Genomic DNA, 18,061 nt, shown 5'->3' on the forward strand with positions numbered 1-18,061 from the left:
ATAGAGATACGATTAATGGCGATACATTATACATTCATTACACATATATTTTACAATAATATAACATGGTAACAAAACAGCTTTAATGGCAAAGTGGCAATAATTCAATTGCAAGTATGGTGATAATTGGACTTTCTAACCATGTAGTAATTCATCGTCTTTGTAGACGATCTTCGCCTGTATTCACGGTGTGGTAGGACTTTGTTGATCCTGTGCTCACGTTGGCACGGTCCGGCGGACAATGGAGACAGAAAATAATCACATTGAAATAAATTATTCATTAATAATTTACTAATAAATTATTTATATTAATCGTCGACGAGCTCAAATAGTGTTGAAACTGCCTGTGACTATAGATCCAAATAATGTTGACTTATTGTTGTTAAAAAGTGTGTAGGTACCGCAGCGCACGAGACAGCAGTAATTATATACCTATAGGAGACCATACTCCAAGTTAAATCAGCTTGGCAGTACCATCTAAGTGTATATAATCATTTGCTCTCAACTTTAATCAAACTAAACCGCTGGTGGTTTTGTGTGGATATGGAAAATCGATTCAAAGGTACTTTTTACATAAGCCTAACACCCGCTAGATGGCGCTGTAGCTTCAATCTACCATGCTGGTATTCAACACTTGGATTTGTGTCAGAAGATTACTTCAGAATGTTTGCGGCAAGTTCACTAAAATATACAAAAAACAGTTATTATTTAATTATGATTATTGATGCATTAATAAGTACACCACTTTAATGTTGCAGCTGGAAAACGTGGCGCTTATTTTTTATATATAAATATATATACAGCCAGGTAATTTATTTAGATTATATTTTGTATATTTATCTGATCAGCAAAGTTACTTTTGACTGTTATCAAAAATCAAAATATCAAATAAATGTAGTAGAGTATTAAAAAAAAAAAAAAAAGGTATAGAGAAACACAAAATTGTACTTTAGACCAGTACTTGATTAAATGTACTTAGTTACTTTCAAACACTGGTACCCACATTAAGTATCAATATGAGAAAAAAGCATCCCTACAATGTGTTTCTCACATATTACATGTGTTTTTTGTTTCTTACTATACATAAAAGAATGTAAACAATGAATATTTGACTATGCCACAAAAAAAAGTGATATGCAGTTTATTTCAGATATAAAGAGATAAAGTCAAGTCACTTTTATCAAAAATAAATCCCTCTCCCGGGATGGACAATTGGAATACATGTGTTGTGTACAGAACAGACATAGTAAACACTCAGGGGGACAAAACTATGGATAGACAGTATGGAGACTGAATCCAAACAGATCTGAGCCACTCCAACTCCTCTCCACCATAGAGAACTACACAAACACACCAGCGGCAAAGCTCAAGCGTGCCATTCACACGGATAGACGAAAAGAAACAAACATGCAGAGTGAGAAAAGAGACAAGGGCGACACTCGCAAGGGACGGAGAGAGTGAGACAAGAAAAGAGGCTTAATCTCCTGGAGGACGTAGATCCAGATCCAAAACATCTGGAGATGAGGCACTGACAGCCAGGAGAGAGACACAGAGGTCCCAGGACGGCTGATGGTCAGGCACAGACAAGACTGAGTGAAAAGAGGATGAGCAGAAAGAGACTAGGAAGAGAGGGAGAGATACAAACTACAAGACGCAGTATTTAGAAAGTTTAAAAAGGATAAACATGAACTTTAGTGCTAGATCTATTAGACTCATTGAGACTGAGACTGAGACTGAGACAGACCCGCCTGATTGATGAAGGTAACAAGCGCAAGGCCGGAAGTCAACAAAGGATAAATAACAAACAAAAGTTCATAGACAGGTTTTTGAGTTTGGATTTAAAGGCCTCAGCAGGGATAGACTGTCTGCTGTAAAAAGACCAGGTATTACAGGCCCAAAGGGTCAGAAGCACCTGACATGGACAGGAAGCCAATGGAGAGAAGCTAAAACTGCCGTAATATAGTCAAATCTTCTAGTTTTAGATAAGATCGCAGCTACAGCATTCTGAACCATTTGAAGGCTTTCGTTATACTAAGCTCAGGTGGGATTACCCTCCACTTCCCCCCTGCTTTTAGTGTCACCAAGAGTCTTGTAGCTAACAGGCTGAACCGGTTTCTAAAGGCCCCGACCTCTGTCAAACTATAACTCCCAACCCTTAGGTGGAAAAACTCTGCATTTTCACCAACTGCGTTCAGGATACAGGTAACGGTTCATGTTTTATCTTGCCCTGTGTGCTCCTCTTGCTTTCACTATCTCCCACTGTGTTTTTGTTAAATGTGTTTCGTTATGGTTGCATGCTCTTGCTGCAGTGGCAGCAGGGTAGTGCAGTCAGTACGGAGAATGCAAGTGCAAGCACTGTGAGAGGCAGCCTCCTGTCCTGCTGAAGTGTCCACGAACAAGACAGCGAGCCAGCTCCAGGCCTGTTTTTATGCAGCTGATCTTGTACCAAAAGGGACAAAAATGAAGAATTATTTCTTTTTAGTAGTAAATTATAAAATAGGTTTTGGTAGAATACTTTTTACTACTGTGTCTTACACTGAAAGTAGAAAGCAGACATCAAATTATCTTGATTTTGAGCTGTAGCTGCTTTTGCATATCTGTCCCAAAGCTTTAACACCCGTATTTATCTATATATATGTATACCAGGGAAGATTTTCCTCTCTAGTACAAAGAAGAGAGGATCTCTGGCTTGCCGGCTGTGTGAGTGACACGTTCCCCACACAGCACAGTGCTACATCACCCAGGGGAGGCCTATGGCAGAGCTGCAGCCCCAGCTCTGCGGCGTGTTCTGGGCAGTGCAGCTGGAGTCAGGTGAGGGATGGTTGTCAGGTGAGCGCCACACTGGGCCAAGCCTCGGTCTCGCAGTGTGGCGCTGTGTATTGCAGCTGGCCAAAAGACAGACTGTGAGCCCTGGCTGTCAACATCTGCTCCAGAGACTGTACCATCTGCCCGGGGCCCCGGGGGGAGCATCTCTGCCGTCTCAGACCAGCTGCAGAGCCCCAGACGTGGACCTGAGCGGTCCTGCAGAGGCAGAGAACACGGCCAAGACACAGTCTGAGCCGCTGAGCGCTGGGACATTAGTCTCACACACTTTAACTGTGTTTTATCTGTGGGGAGTGATCACTGTGAGGTTTAGATAAACAAACCTCCTGCTCCTATTGATTTAGCTTTTATGATTCAGTGGCAGAGTGAAGGGGCAGCCTAGTGGTGTAGCAACTTAGAGGGGCACTATGTAGTTTTGGAAAAGAAATTAAAACTCAGAGTTTTAACATTTATAATATCAATTAGGTAATAATACAAACTCAGAAATATTAAGCTTTTCCACAATGGAGTAAAAAAGCTGTTCTCAGAGGAAAGTAAGTCCTCAGAACACTGTTTGAAGCTAGAAAGGTGGCAGGGTCCGCCACATATAAACAAAGTAAAACAGTATGAAATTGTGTTGTCCTTTAAGGTCAGTTTGTTTATTTAGTTCGTTCACTCATGAATCAGCAAAGAGAGTTTCATTAATTTTGGCATAAAAGTTGTGAAAAGTGTGAGCTAAAGACATCAAGTAAAGTAAAAATGAAAGCTCAGGAAGTTGATCAAGTGTGAATTACAAGAATGGGCCGGACGTTTGTTAAAAACAATTCATAACCATGACAGGAAAGGATGTAAACTTTTATTTTCCTTCTCAGAAAAATTCCTCTCAACTTCGTCATTCCTGTAAATGAACAGTGGTATTTCACAATACGGTTCATTTAGCAAAGATTAATCATTTCTTTAGCTCTGACCTCTTGAGTTCATTTGTTTGTCTTCAAGGGCAGAGCTCTAAGATTTCACAATAAAAGACAAGTCTAAACACCGTATTGTTAAGACCTTTTATTTCATCAATTTTGAAAGAAACAAGTAAAAACAGTGTACAAAGTTTATATTATTTGTTTACTAAAGCTGGTGTCCTCAGTCTCAGGAATACGGGAGGGCAAGGTACAAAACAAAAGTTGAAATAAAAAATAAAAAGTATAAAATGAATTTCCCTATTTTCAGAAGGTGACAGCAAAGGGCGAGCGTGCATAGGAATAAGTAACAATCAGATTCAAAAACTGAACAAAAAGGTTTGCAAACGATTGAAATGAAAACATCATAAAAACCATTACATTCAAGAACGTATGATGCACTTTTTTTGAACAATGATTATCTGTCACCTCGAAATTTCTGAAGCACTTTATTTGGAAACTTCTCAGTACACTTTTGAAAGAAGAGTTTCAGTTCCCGAGAGTCTCCGTTTAGCCTCAGCCGTCTGTGAAAGGGGAGTAATCATTCAAAACAAGCAAGTCTTGTTTTATTTGTATCCGCAACATTTGAATTTATATTATAAAAAGGAGCTAATTTAGTCATTACCAACCATAAAGTACAAATAAGAGTCCAAATACAATCATTTTGGGGCAGCAAAGTGCATATCATTGGCACAGTAAAACTCGATTTAGTCAATGCTGGTCTCATATAAATAACTCAGAAGCTCGTGAAGGGGCAGAAGTCCCCTAATGTAGCAAATCAAAGATGACTTTGTGTGTTGCATTTCCCCTGAAGCCCAGTTTGTTTGCAAAGTAATCCTAAAGAAGTGTATTATGTTAAAGTGACCTCATTGAGGCTGCAGTGAATGCACTGGGTGGAAAACACCCAATACTGTACTGTACATGGAGGAAAAACCCAGAGGAGAGAAGATCTGATGGGTCAGCGCTGACTGACCCTGATCAGAGGGAAACCAGGAGGTGTTGGCAGCACAGCATCAAGATAAGAAGGCATCGGGAACTATAAGCACTTACTTCAGGGGGGCTGGAGGAGCTATTTATGATCGTGAACAGGAAACTGGGGGTCTCTCAGTGACAGTGAAGAGGAATCCATTGCAGGCCAGCTTTTAATGATTAATCACTCTGCATTCTTTGCATGTCTGGTGTTCCTCACATCGGACTGTACTGCACAAATGATTCAGACTCATCACAGCGTAGCGTGATAATACAACAGACCGATTGGTGTCAGTTTTGCATCAGGGGAGTAGAAAAGTGATAGAAGTCCTGTCCACAAGATGGTCTTTCAGTTGCAGGAGAGTCAGCACATAAGTATGCAGAAAGATCGACTTTATTTGATACGGTACATTCACTTTTGAAGCCAAAAATGTTTCGAAGTCTGAATTTGAACTGTTCAGACGTCTTAAGAGAGGAAAACTTGGATTTATTACCCACTCAACAAACAACATACTCTCTGCTCACATGATGGTTTTGGTCCACAGGATGCCTGTTTCTATTTGAAATGGTTGATATTCAGTTGTATATTTTAATACAAATATGGCCCTTTTCTAAATATCAGTGGCCTAATTTGTGCATAACTACATTTCCTCATTCATTATGGTGTAAGGATGCCTGCTCAGTATACAACATAACAACCAGGAAATGCAGGGTAGTGTTAACTCTCTCTCTGCATGGTCAGTCTTCAAAAGGCCTCACAGAACAACCACAGTTATCTTTGCTTTGTCTTGAATTTCCTCCTTCCTGGAAAACACAACTTGCAGATTGGAAATGTTACATCCACCGACGGCATCTGCAGACAATGCTGGGAGGAAGGGGGCTGCGGCCCCCGGTCTTCTGAGAGTGCAGTCGGGTGGGGTGAGGGGAGATGATGGGACCAGGGGGGAATGTATGAGAGTCGTTTAGGCCGTCCCACTGGCAGAGTAGGAGAACTGGGGGAAGTGGGGTCTCCGCTCGCTGTCGAATGACTCCATACTGTCATCTGAGGACAGAGGGCAAACAACTGCTTAGCTCTTGTACAGCTTAGGGGTGGGTGATATGATAATATACATTATAATGTATGTTTGTCTACTCACAGAAATTTTACCATACTTTTATTAGACATCAATGATCAGGATTGTTTTATGGCTAAATTATGATTCAGTTTAATTTTAGGATAATGTAATGAATTTTTTTTTTACTTGGGTTAGACACATTAATTCTTGCCTGGTTATTTGATCTATTAACAGTTTCCTAATTGATATTCCAGAACAATTGCAATCAGAGCATATATTGATATTGGGGATATAGGATATGAAATTACATACACAGTAGAGTAGTGTGGAAGTATATAGAGTATTTTAACTATAGGGTCATTCCACAGCAACTTACCCCGGCCCTCTCAGTTCATGTGAATTCATTAAACTGTCAGGATCTACAGCTGTACTCCAAATACTTTTTTAGTTGATGAATTTTTTAACTGGAAAGCTGAATTTTGTGGTGGTCTGTAGGTGGATTCTCGCTTATTTTTTACTGGATGGATTGGGTTGAAATTTGCCCTGAAAGTCCCCAAAAATTTGCAGTATACTTCAAATCAGAGGCAATTAAAAGTGCTACATTAAAAAGCATTAGGTCTTCATCAGGGCTTCAAAAGGGACTCAAAAACTCTAAGGATAATTTGCAACATGTATTTATTCAAACAGTTGTTGCAGAATGTTTATAGTAATCAAATCAATCAATAACTCAAAAGTTGGCATGGAATGACCCTATATCAGTTACACCTAGCTGAAGTGCATATTCATTTTTAATTAAATATTAAATATTAATCCTATAGCTGGGTAACACAATGTGGCATTGTGATATCAGATAGGTATTGTCTTAGAGATTGCTTATCATAATATTCAGTAAAATCTGTACTTTTCCTTGTCTTAAAAGTTAGATTACAGCAACAGTATGTGGTACAATCTTCTGTACTTTGCTGAGTTAAATAAACAGATAACGCTGAACCAGACTGGCCACCATATCCACGTTTTTCCTGTATCAAACCAAATTTTATTAGATTTTGTCAATATCACCCAGTGCCAATAATCCAATACATTACCAATCTATTACCATTTTACTTTTCTTCTTCTGCGTCATCCCTTGCATATACATGCATTTGATGATTTTGTGTGGCGTGATACCGTTTTAATTGCACCCACTCTCCAGGAGAGGGAGGACTACTCTCAAGGGAGCCTCACAGGCCTATAGATCAGTTCCTTTACTCATCAAAGTCTTATACCAAGAATGCTGCACTGAGGAAAACACTCAAGATGAACTTTCACTAAAGGATTCTGTTCTGCTTTAAAGTTTCTCTATGAGCCTGATAGCTTGCAATTCAATATATCATATTAAAACTGAAAGAAAACAGTGATGATCATTTTAGGATTTTCACATGAAAACGAATGCCATGGTCCTGAATTGCTGCTTTCCAGTGTAATTTCTCAATCTTAATGAAGTCTCACAGGAGGTGGAGTGAAATGTATCATCATAATTGAGTCAGGTGGCGATTTATCTTCTCTCATCTTACTGTCACATTCATACAGCATATAGCTCCACAAAATAAAGATCTTAACTGAAGTCATATCAAGTATACAGTATGTGAGTGTGTTTATGGTTTGGTGCTACCTTGTCCGGGTGGCGTAATAGTGATGGTCTGTGCTGTGAACTCCTCGTCAAAATATCGTGTGTCCGTCTCCGAGGTAACTTGGGGCTTAAACGGCGGCACCAGCTGTTGGAGGGCAGAAGAGACACAAACATATCAGCACATCAGCACTGTCAATCCGTTCGATAACACCAGTCTTCCTGATGACAATCTACATCGCTTCTAGATGGTGTCATTTCAAGTGATGTAACGATATTGATCCCTGGGCGGAAAAAAATTACGTATATCTGATAAGAAGAAAATTCAGCATTTTAGAAACCAACCTTCTTCTCATAAACATCTTGCCATTCAATTCCTGCGAAGAACTTGTGCTGCATGATTTCCTTGGCGTCATCTGGCCCTCCACCTAACCTGGAAGACAAGTGCAAAAGGATGAATCAGGATGTCTTCTGGAAGCTGCCACTCCTAATTATTTTATTTCCACTTTTCTTTAAGTTCATATCAGATAACCTCTGTAAGCCATAAATAATGGGATGAGTCCCACTTTGAGATTCGCTAATGTTAAGGAAACAGTATAGACTCCTCACCTTTGCATTGGGTCTTTCTTGAGAAGGCCAGAGAGCAGCGAGCGTGCCTCTGGGCCGAGTGTGCGAGGAAAGCGGATGTCCTCCATGAGGATGAGCTCGAACAGCTTCTCATGGTCCTGGTTGTAGAAAGGCAGTCTGCCGCACATCATCTCGTACATCACCACCCCCAGACCCCACCAGTCCACAGCACGGCCATAGTCGTTGTCTTCTAGCACCTTGGGGATGAGGAGGAGGGGAAAAAAGTTTATTTAATGCAGCTGTTGGGATGCACATGAGTTATTTTGAGCTATTCTAGTGTGTAGGTTTTTACACAACAACTCTCAATTTTTATATTTTAAAAATATATCGAGATCCCCTTTTTTCACTGAATATTTAAACAACAAGCCAAAGAAAACTTGAGGGCTGTGGAGACAGCAGCTCTTTAGGCTGAATATACAAACCCAAAAGCAACTGGTCATCCCCATCACCCCACCCCCAGCCCCACCAAATTTCACCTGCTCTCCCCCCTGGTCCGGGCCTTTGAGGCCGCCTCAGCCAACACTGACTCACATCTCACATTAGGAGCAAGGATAGAGTTTCCCCTGGAGCCCTGCATATTTAATCAGCACAGGGCCTTCCACACACACACAAACACACATACAGATCAACAAGCAGCAGAGGTGTGGGTCGCTTAAATAAGCAAATGTGTGGCAACAAACATGGACCAGTCTTACAAACAAACCGCTCGATGAACTCAACCAGAGTCACAGGGAGGGAAATATTTAGTCTTTTTATTTCCATAGGATGACTTCTTCTTAATGAGACAAACTCCTCCAGTGTTGTGCTTACAAAACACTGCAACCTGTTGCATGACTAATGTGCTGCTGAGCAGAGTTGTTCCAAGGTCTCTGGGGACGTGTACTGGATTCTACCTCGCCAGGCGGATGTTGAAGGTGAAATCAAGACAATGAGAACAGTCTGTTCTCTCAAACCTCAAGCAGTGAGATGCGCGGCAATGGAGACCTAAGAATAGACACTAAGGTAAAAAGACGTGGGTGGATTAACAGAATTAGATATGGACACAACAGTGCACGGACCAAGAGAGGGTCCTGAAAACGGATGGACGGATGTGTCCGTAAAAGGAACAAAACGACTTTGTGTGTGCGCACGTGCACAGAGCCGTGCGCGTGTCTGTGGGCACTCCGCCTGGCGCTGCGGTGAGTGGTGAGCATCGAGGAGGAGGAGGAGGATTGGGAGGGCAGGGGGAGTAACGTGAAGCCGGTGTGGGGCTAGGATTACTGGGCCGTCTCTATTTCCAGCGCTGCTGTCGTGTGATTCACACCGTGCGACAGCTGGGCCCGCAGCTGCCCCATATATGTAGAAGAGCGCCACAGCTGTGAAGCTGCCAGGAGCGCAGGAGCCAAGCTCATCCCTCATATACGTAACCAGGACTGCTTGCTTGCTTGCTTGCCTGCTTGGGCCTCAGCCCCAAACTAATACTGTTACACTGCCCCAAAGGAGCGGAGACAGGGGGAGGAGAGAGGGAGGAGAGGGCGCATAAAAGCACAAACACTTGCTGCTGCTGCTCTGGAGTTCTACTCTGTATACTGCACTTTCTTGCTCACAAAGTTCAGCAGTGACAGCCATTTATCTCCCAAACTCATGAATCTTGATCAATTTCAACAGATAAGATTAAACCTGCCCGCAGTTTTCTTTGTAGATGTTCACTAAAAGCTAATTCCTTCAGCCAATGATGGTATACTCTTTCTAACTACTTAATAAAAGTGACAAAGTGAATTTGTCCCCTTCCTTACTCCAGAGACAAACTGGTGAGGCTTTTACAGATTGGGTCTGTACTCTCTCTCTCCCTCTCCCTCCCTCCCTCCCTCTCTCCCCCTCTGCTCTGGGTGGAATATTCCCAGACGTTACAGCATTCCTGTGCAGCACACACAACAAGGTCATTGTTTACTGCAGAACAACCTGTAACACTGCCTGGCCCGCACTCCATAGAGACGCTCGCCAGCGACCCTGTTGCCATGGTAACGCCCCCTGATGTCTCTGTGCTCTGCGCTGCCGAGGCTGGAGCTGTCATAGACTGTGCTACAAAGCGGAGGAGCAAAGTGGGCTGGACAGAGTTTAGGATGGACAGGTGGGGAACTTTTTTTTTACGTTTGTCCAGGTGTGAGGGAGTAAATATTACCATGCTGTTGTTCCTGGTGCTGATGGTTAGAGGCGGGTTTTGTCTGACTGATTAAAAAAAAACAGGTACAGGTTAGGCTGAGGCAGCGCTGTTGGATAGCATCACTGCTCCGGCTCAGCTCAGGTTAAGCAAGGCATCCAGGGCAGCAGTGGGGCTGTGTCTCCCCTGGTGCCACACAACAGCTGTAGCCAATGTGGTCTTTTTTTTTTTTTTTTCCAGTGGCTGAAGCTCACGTTTCCTGAGGAGCTGCCATCCAATCACCCCTCCTCCTCCTCCCCCTACCAGAAAATTCCAAATGGAGTCTAAAAACAACGATACGGCAACTGTGTCAACACGGACGCCCCTTCTCCCGGAAAACATTTTTACGGCAACAGGCGAGGGGCAAGCGCAAACACTTACTCACACACCATGGCTAACACTCACAATGCGCTATCGGGTTACACGGCCCACTCCAACACTTGTCATACCTGCACGCAATACGGAGTAGCCACACCCCTCCCCATACAGCAAATATGAGAGCAGGCTGCCCTGCCCTGGGCACACAGCACACTCATTAACTCACAGACTTCAGCTGGAGATTAGAAAGGCATTTTGGGACAGCTGCCCTTTCCTCCACATGCTTCTCATCCACTGATGTCAAACAACACACGCTGCATTTTTCTTTGGAATCTACTCATGTCACGCGTGACGGGACGAACATTCATATCTGGGATCCACATGATGTTAACTCTTTATCTAGTCCAATAAAAATGATCTTACTTTGTTTTTGTTTATTAAGTAATGGAAACAAGGAAGTAAAGAAACATAATGAATGGAGGGCACAGAGGGTCACACGACGTGTTTCTTCACGTTTGCTTTCTTTCATTTGTCATCCATCTGCCTTTGCTGGCGAAGCAGGTAGACTAAATCACTGTTGTGTTTACCTCAGGTGCTAGGTACTCTGGTGTCCCACAGAAAGTTTTCATGGTGGCTCCATCTTTGATCCCCTCCTTACACAGGCCAAAATCTGTGATCTTTATGTGGCCGTCTTTGTCCAGCATGAGGTTTTCCAGCTGAGGGGAAACAGAAAGAAGACAGATGTTATCATCATTGTAAAAGGACTCAAGCCAATAATTCTGGGAGGATTGTGAATAGTCATTCATAAATGTAAAAAATACAGGAATCCGTGTTAGTTATGTTCCCATTAAACTAGTGGGCAAGTGAATAAAGTCTTAATCAGCCTGTCTACATGAGCTACAATCATGAACATTTGAGAGGATGTGGCATAACATAATCATTCAAGCGACAGTGACCTTTGATTGCTACTTAACCCCCAAATTGATCATATGTTTCTGCCAAAGCCAAGAATGAAAACCATTTTCAAAGGTTGAAAAATAGAAAATTCTCTTGCACACAGATGAATGGAAACCTAGTTATTACATGCACAGGCAAATTGACCTAAAGGCCTTAAGGATGTGCATCATTCAGTATCATGACCTGAGATTTCATGGCCTTTTAATATCACTGTGTCCTCCCTCTCTGTCTCTCCCTCTCAGTTAAAGTCACCTGGCAGCTGTAGCTCACACGTGGCCAGCAGCGCCCGGCCAGAGTCAGCACATCCTCCAATCCTGCTACCCTGGCATTTTCAGGAGAACCCTAGCAGGCTGGGAGCCTGCCTCATAAACCCAAGGGAGAGAGGGAGGGAGGGAGAGAGTGCTGTGCTGACCTGACTGGTTTTCTCAGCTGGAAGTAGTAGGGCTACAGATGCCCACTGCAACACTGATAACCCCCCTACAGTCCTCCTAAACCGAAACATGTCCTTATCAGTCTGCAACATCCATCTCTGATGCCGTCTTTAGGGTTTTGTTTAGCAAAGATTAAAAAAAGGAGCAGCTGAAACCTTCACAATGATGATGAATCTTTTCTGTTTGTCGACTAATAGTGCTGTACTGCCAGCTTATAAAATGACGTCAATCAAGCACTAGTATCACCTACTGAGAACACTGTATGCAACGCTATAACGGGAGGCGGTGGCGATCTGTTCAAAGCGGACTGGTGGTTATTTCTGTCTAGCTGCAGTAAGCGTATGGACAGTGCCTCCCTCCAGCTGCAGTGAGGTCTGGAGACTGATCTGGGGGAGGCAGATCAATAAGCGCTGGCCACTGCCACTGCTCTGGATGGAGGCAAACCCTATTTATATCCTGCCAGGGGAGAAATGAAGGGAAGGGGGGTGAAAGGAGAAGACAGACGAGTGAGGCTGACAGCGAGGATGAGAGACAGTGAGGACGGGTCTCTCCGCCTACCTTTAGATCTCGATAGACCACATTTCTTTCGGCATGCAGGTAGTCCAGCGCTGACACTATCTCCGCACCGTAGAACCGTGCGCGCTCCTCTGAGAACACGCGGTCCCTTGACAGATGGAAGAAAAGCTGAGGGGAAACAGGGGAGATGAGAAGGCAGAGGACAGATGAAAGATGGAGTAGATAAGTCCAGAGGAAACAGGAACGGTAGCTCTGTTTAAGTAAAGGTGCAGATTTAGTAGTGGTTAAAATGGTTTACCTCACCGCCGTTTGCATACTCCATGACAAAGCACAAGCGGTCATGTGTCTGGAAGGAGTATTTCAGTCCCTGTAAACAGAGAACGAGAATGCTCAAAGCAGAACTTTCTCGCTAATACAAGAGGAAGCTGCCATTTAAACAGTTGATTGTAACAGCTGCTGCTTTGACCTTTAAACTACATTTTTGAAACACAGAATAACATATAAATAAAAAAAAACAACAGCATAATGTATCCCGTGTGCTCTTTAACTACTGTTGTGTGGCAAACATTGGTTCCATTCATTGCATTATGTGTTGACTCCACCCACCACTTAGTTTTAACGTTTTGGAGGAGGTTTTCACTACAGCCCACCTCATCCATGGAAAGAAAGAGTTAACTGATAAAAAAAAAAGAACGTCCAGTGTTGCTATAAAAAGGCCCAGCTCGACTGCAGCTTTTGTAAGAACAACTCTTCAAAACATTCCTGGTAAAACTCCCCCTTTTTTTCTGAATGGATGCTGCTGGGCTGGATTGAAGAGGTTCCCGAGGATCTCTGTGAGTTAAAAAAAGGTTTGGTTTAGGTATACGAAGAGGCTCCTTACTGTCAAGAAGGGATGCTTTGAATTCTGGAGGACTCTGTTCTCTGTGAGTGTGTGCGCCACTTCATCCTGGAAAAAAAGCCATAAAGAGTGTTTGTGAAACTCTCACAATGGCTAACCATTTAGGTATCAGTCATGTGCTCCACTGCCCTCCCCCCAAAGTGTCTTTCTCCCACTCTTTGGCATCTACTCACTTTTGCTACGATCACCTCCTTCTTTAGGATCTTCATGGCGTAGTAGCGTCCTGTGGCCTTCTCCTTTACCAGGATAACTTTGCCAAAAGTGCCTTTTCCCAGGAGTTTGAGGTATTCAAAGTCGTGCATAGTCTAGAGAGCAGGAGGAGAGGAAAGTGGCATCTGATTACAACCAGAAGCATTAACAAACGCATGCTCTAACTAGCAAGGACACACAAACCCACTGACAACAACACAGAAGCATTTAAGGCACAATTTCACCCAGCATGCAATTTCCAATCCTCTAATGGTTTAGCCTATATGTGGTTGTGTCTCAGTTAACCTCTGACCCTGGCGCTAAAGAGAATGTTGAAAATGGTTGTGTGGGGGACATCCAATCCGGTGGCCTTGGACCTTTAAGTCATGACACATGCGGGGGTTGTGAAACCTGGTGGACATGCTATCTGGTGCTAAGCCACCCACGGCTGATGTTGAGAAAGTAGAGAGTGGCTGGGGAGAGGCAAAGGAAGATAGGGTAAAGTAGTGTGTAAGGCAGGGCGGAGGGGAAGAGAAATGGTCAACTTGGAAGACCAGTGGGGTTTTATGTACACATGTGCTGGCTTGACTCGGTTTTGACAGTGCGGCAGGGATTTGCTTTTTCGTTACAGCAGGGCTACCTGCTTTAAGGCATGTCTGATGACGTGCCTGTCTTGTGTAGTGGTTAACGGAGCGGCTATAAATACTCTTCTTCCCCGCAAGACCATTGAAAAATAGTTGCTAACAAAAGCTCACAATAAAAGTCCTTTGTTATTTAGCTATTTAAAAAGCTTTTATTATGAAGCAACAAAATCCGGAAATGTTGGGCTTTTCCACCAGCAGCAACTTAACAAGACTCCCAAAACATGAAATGGTAAAAAAGCAGCAGATATCTGACAGAATGCACAGGGACACTGGAGAGAAACTAAACTTCAAACCACAAAGATTCAGTAAGAAGCTACAAAATTACTGGGAGCTGATCACAGAGGCTTTTTAAAGTGGTTTTGTATATACTCAGGGTGGGGGTGAATAAATGTGGTTGAGTTAAAGGTTAAAATGCTAAAATGTGGAAAATGCAAAGATGACCCGCTGCCACAGTAGATATAAAAGGCTCATTTTAAGGTTCCAGACACACAAAGATTCTTACTTTCAGGTGATTATAAACTAATGAAAACATAATTATGAATATTATATTCCATTTCTGCCCCTAAACCCCCATACTACAAACTGGACCTTTAAAAATGTATGGTAATGGACAATGAGATGTGTCAATGTGGGGAAAGTAGAGATAAGATAGACAGCAGAGTGTAAATGGACCGTACCACTTTGTGTTTGATTTTGGTCAGGTAGACCTCCATGTCCATGGGGTCCGGCGAGGAGTCCATCATCTCCTCCTCTTGTTTCTGCAGGCCTTCAGCCACTGCTTGGATGGCTTTAGTCCATTCTTCCCTGAGGGAGGCACATGCAGCAGAAAGATTACATCAGCCCATTTACCATCATGCAAGCCCAGCAGCCCAATCACGTAATTGTCTTCTTATCAACAGGAAGGCAATTTCAAGTGTGAGCTCTGCCAATAGCCAGTGGACCTTGTGCGAGTGCATAACGATGATTAAATGTGTATGTTTGTGCGTGCTTCTACATGTTAATAAAACAGAGGTCTTAAACTGTTCAACTGATTTCTAGCGTGTAAATGATTTGTGTTTTACTGCTCTGCGAGCTGAGAGGTGTGTGCTTCTCGCTTGCCTCTCCTCGGGGGTCTCCACGTGGAAGGTGCGCTCGATGACAGTGGTCCACTGCAGGCAGCGGATGATAAATGTGTTGGGCTTGGGCCGTTCTGTCTTCATCAGCTGGCACTCTGACCACAGCCAGGGAGAAAGGGAAGGGAGACGGCGAGAGGGGCCGATGTGTAGGGGAGCAGAGGAGAGAGACAGACCCACAGTTATAGCCATTTATCTTTATCGCCAACCTAACAGACACTGTCGGCCAATTTGGAAAAGAACAGGTGCACTTAGGTGGAGGAAAACAACTCAGATCTTGTCAGCCTCTTTAAAACTTAGGTAAATATGGGTTTGGATTATGATTTGGAATCTGTCTGTCAGTATTACATAAAAACAGAACATTAGAGTGAATAAAAATAGTAAATGAAATCCTAATAAAATATAAATATATTTAGAACAGTCCAGTTTGCAATTCTGCAACTGACACTTGGTTTGTTTTTTTTCAAATATATTGCTTTTTGGGGTTTTTTTCTTTCTAGGATACAGCTCATTCTAGCATACACGTTTTCATTATTGATTTATTGGCCAATTACTTTCTCTGTTAATCGATGGTCTATAGATTTCACAAAAAAAAGATTCTAATTTTAAAGCAAAAAAGCGAAACAGAAGCCAAAACCAGAACATGTTTGGCCTATCATGTTGGCATGGACAACTTTCACTTATTCTTATCAAAGATTTATTAAAAACAAAATCATCACATCCTTTCCCTCAGTTTCTCTCTATTCTTACACTTTTGCAGCAAATAATTGTCTTATAAGCACTTCGCAAAACAATTACTCACAACAGTCTAATAACTGAATTTAGAGAGCAGAGATTTCCATCTGCACCTCCTTCACATTAACATCTGTTCCCAAATGAAACATGTCAGCAAATATGTCAGAATGTGACACAAAACGGCCTGCGTCTGATAGATGGAGGACAGGGGAGTGGACCACCACTGAGATCCAACATGGCTCCATCAGGGTGAATATGTAATCCAGCTGCAGCAGCCCCGTCAGCAGCGTCGCACCATGTGTCCTCTGCGGTGGGGTCGCAGTGGTGACAAAAACCGAAGCCAGCGCTGATGGAGGCAGAGCCTTAGAGCGCAGCCCAGATAAATACTCGAAATCAGGCAGCTAATAGCCACGATAACTCAAGAGTGTCGGAGAGGAAACATTTTGTTAAACAAACAGTATGCTGTCTAATTGCTCTGTGCAGTCATCTGCACAGCTTATCACAGCAACTTTCTCTGATGTGAAGATGGAGTGGGCTGAGCTGCTCCGGGCATATTTTTTGTTGTTGTTGTTAATATTTTCTGTCACAATATAAAAACAGAGAGTTTGGAGAAGACACATACAGAGAAGAGGAATGACAGCTGATGTATTAATGTTGGGAGCCAGACATCTTGCATGCACATTCAGTGACAGAGCTTTGCCTTGGAGCAGTGCCCCTATTGAAAGAAACTTGCAGTGATGCTGTTGAGACGATACTAGTGCCAATTTGCTAATGTTTCTCTTCATGATCATTTAAAGTGACATACAATGATAAAGTGAAACTTGGGCATAATATTACAGACGACTCGCTTTACTCTACCTCCTAGGCATGATTTAATAAACAGTTTTTTCCTGTTAAAACTACTTTTTCAGGCTGTATAGAGAGGTGAGACGCATGTAAAACCAAAACAAGTATGGGAACATATTTGTTACAACAATGCAAGTGAAAACAAGAAGGCAGCAAACAGAAAAAAAGCGTGAAACAAGCTGCCAAGAAACAGAGGGGAAAAAATGCGGTGGTTTCTGTGAAGCAGATACTCACGTGCGACAGAGAAGTTATTTAAGGGGGTTTCCAGCTGGTCAACATCTTGCGGTCGCTCTTTGTAGCCAATGAATGTACCATCACTCTTCAGGAGAAAATACCTTGGCCTCCAGGTCTTGATGTATTCTCCTGATATGAGAAAGAGATTGAAAGAGGACTTCTGAGTTATAGGAGACCAAATTAAAGTTTTAGAGATTTTCAGAGGGTTTTTGCTCACACATAAACATTAATTGAGAAACTTCACATGCTTACACATTCACAAAATGCTGACCGACGCATGGCCATTTTGTTTACATTGTGGCTTCATGATTAATGGCAAAACAGTGTCGTCCTTTGTCTTTCTGTTTTAATTCCCAGAGGTGCAGCACATTTCCTGCAGTCTAATTACTATGCTGTTCACTAATACACCCTAAAATGGCCATCTTGTCACCGTCTTTCCTTTAGTGTAGGTCAGCTGCAGGACAAATGGTGGTTTTAGTAGGAGTCAGGACCCTTTCCCCTACCAGTCTGTCCTCTTTCCAGCAGTCACTTGAAATGTAGACTCAAAGGGAACATTAAAACTGTCCAAAAACTTTTCTATCCTTCTACCTTTCCTATCAACCGGTTAGTTAAAATACACCAAATTGACGAATGCTACCAGAAGGGAAGAAAAAGCTCAGTTCAAAAGAGTTCGAACTTACAGTAAATATGCTGTATACTTAAAAAGAGTACGCCACCGATTTAGCATTGCACTTCTATAGTACTGCTGGAGGGAAGATGGACAGTATCAAAATCAATGCAGCAGAAGCAGAGTCATTTATCCTTCTCCCATGTCAAAACTGGGCACCTACATTATCAAATATGTGCGTATATATCCTGTGAAAGTTCGGTTGGAGAATTCTGTAGCGTTCGGCTGTATTCAGACCAAATTAAGTGTTGTGGCGATTAGTGCAGTTTTGCGTTGGTGTGAGGGGACACAACTGAGAGAGTATGATTGTTTCTGGATCCGTGCCT

General features: G+C 42.7%; 1 protein-coding gene across 3 annotated transcripts in view; it reads right to left on the minus strand.

Moving 5' to 3' along the window:
- Nucleotides 1-5,553: 5,553 nt before the first annotated feature.
- The window catches only part of akt1 (v-akt murine thymoma viral oncogene homolog 1), a 32,669-nt gene continuing 20,161 nt past the window's right edge, over nt 5,554-18,061 (minus strand). For all 3 annotated transcript variants that reach the window (XM_084381744.1, XM_084381745.1, XM_084381746.1), the window contains exons 3-14: nt 17,069-17,197; nt 15,240-15,351; nt 14,819-14,945; nt 13,482-13,613; nt 13,291-13,356; nt 12,709-12,777; nt 12,453-12,578; nt 11,094-11,222; nt 7,992-8,206; nt 7,728-7,815; nt 7,428-7,530; nt 5,554-5,763 (exon numbers count right to left, since the gene is read on the minus strand). In XM_084381744.1, the coding sequence (XP_084237870.1) occupies nt 5,684-5,763; nt 7,428-7,530; nt 7,728-7,815; nt 7,992-8,206; nt 11,094-11,222; nt 12,453-12,578; nt 12,709-12,777; nt 13,291-13,356; nt 13,482-13,613; nt 14,819-14,945; nt 15,240-15,351; nt 17,069-17,197 (1,376 nt within the window). In that variant the 3' untranslated portion in view covers nt 5,554-5,683. The remainder of the gene's footprint in view (nt 5,764-7,427; nt 7,531-7,727; nt 7,816-7,991; nt 8,207-11,093; nt 11,223-12,452; nt 12,579-12,708; nt 12,778-13,290; nt 13,357-13,481; nt 13,614-14,818; nt 14,946-15,239; nt 15,352-17,068; nt 17,198-18,061) is intronic.

This window comes from Pagrus pagrus (genome assembly GCF_965226575.1).
Source record: "Pagrus pagrus genome assembly, chromosome: 18".
NCBI lineage: Eukaryota > Metazoa > Chordata > Actinopteri > Spariformes > Sparidae > Pagrus > Pagrus pagrus.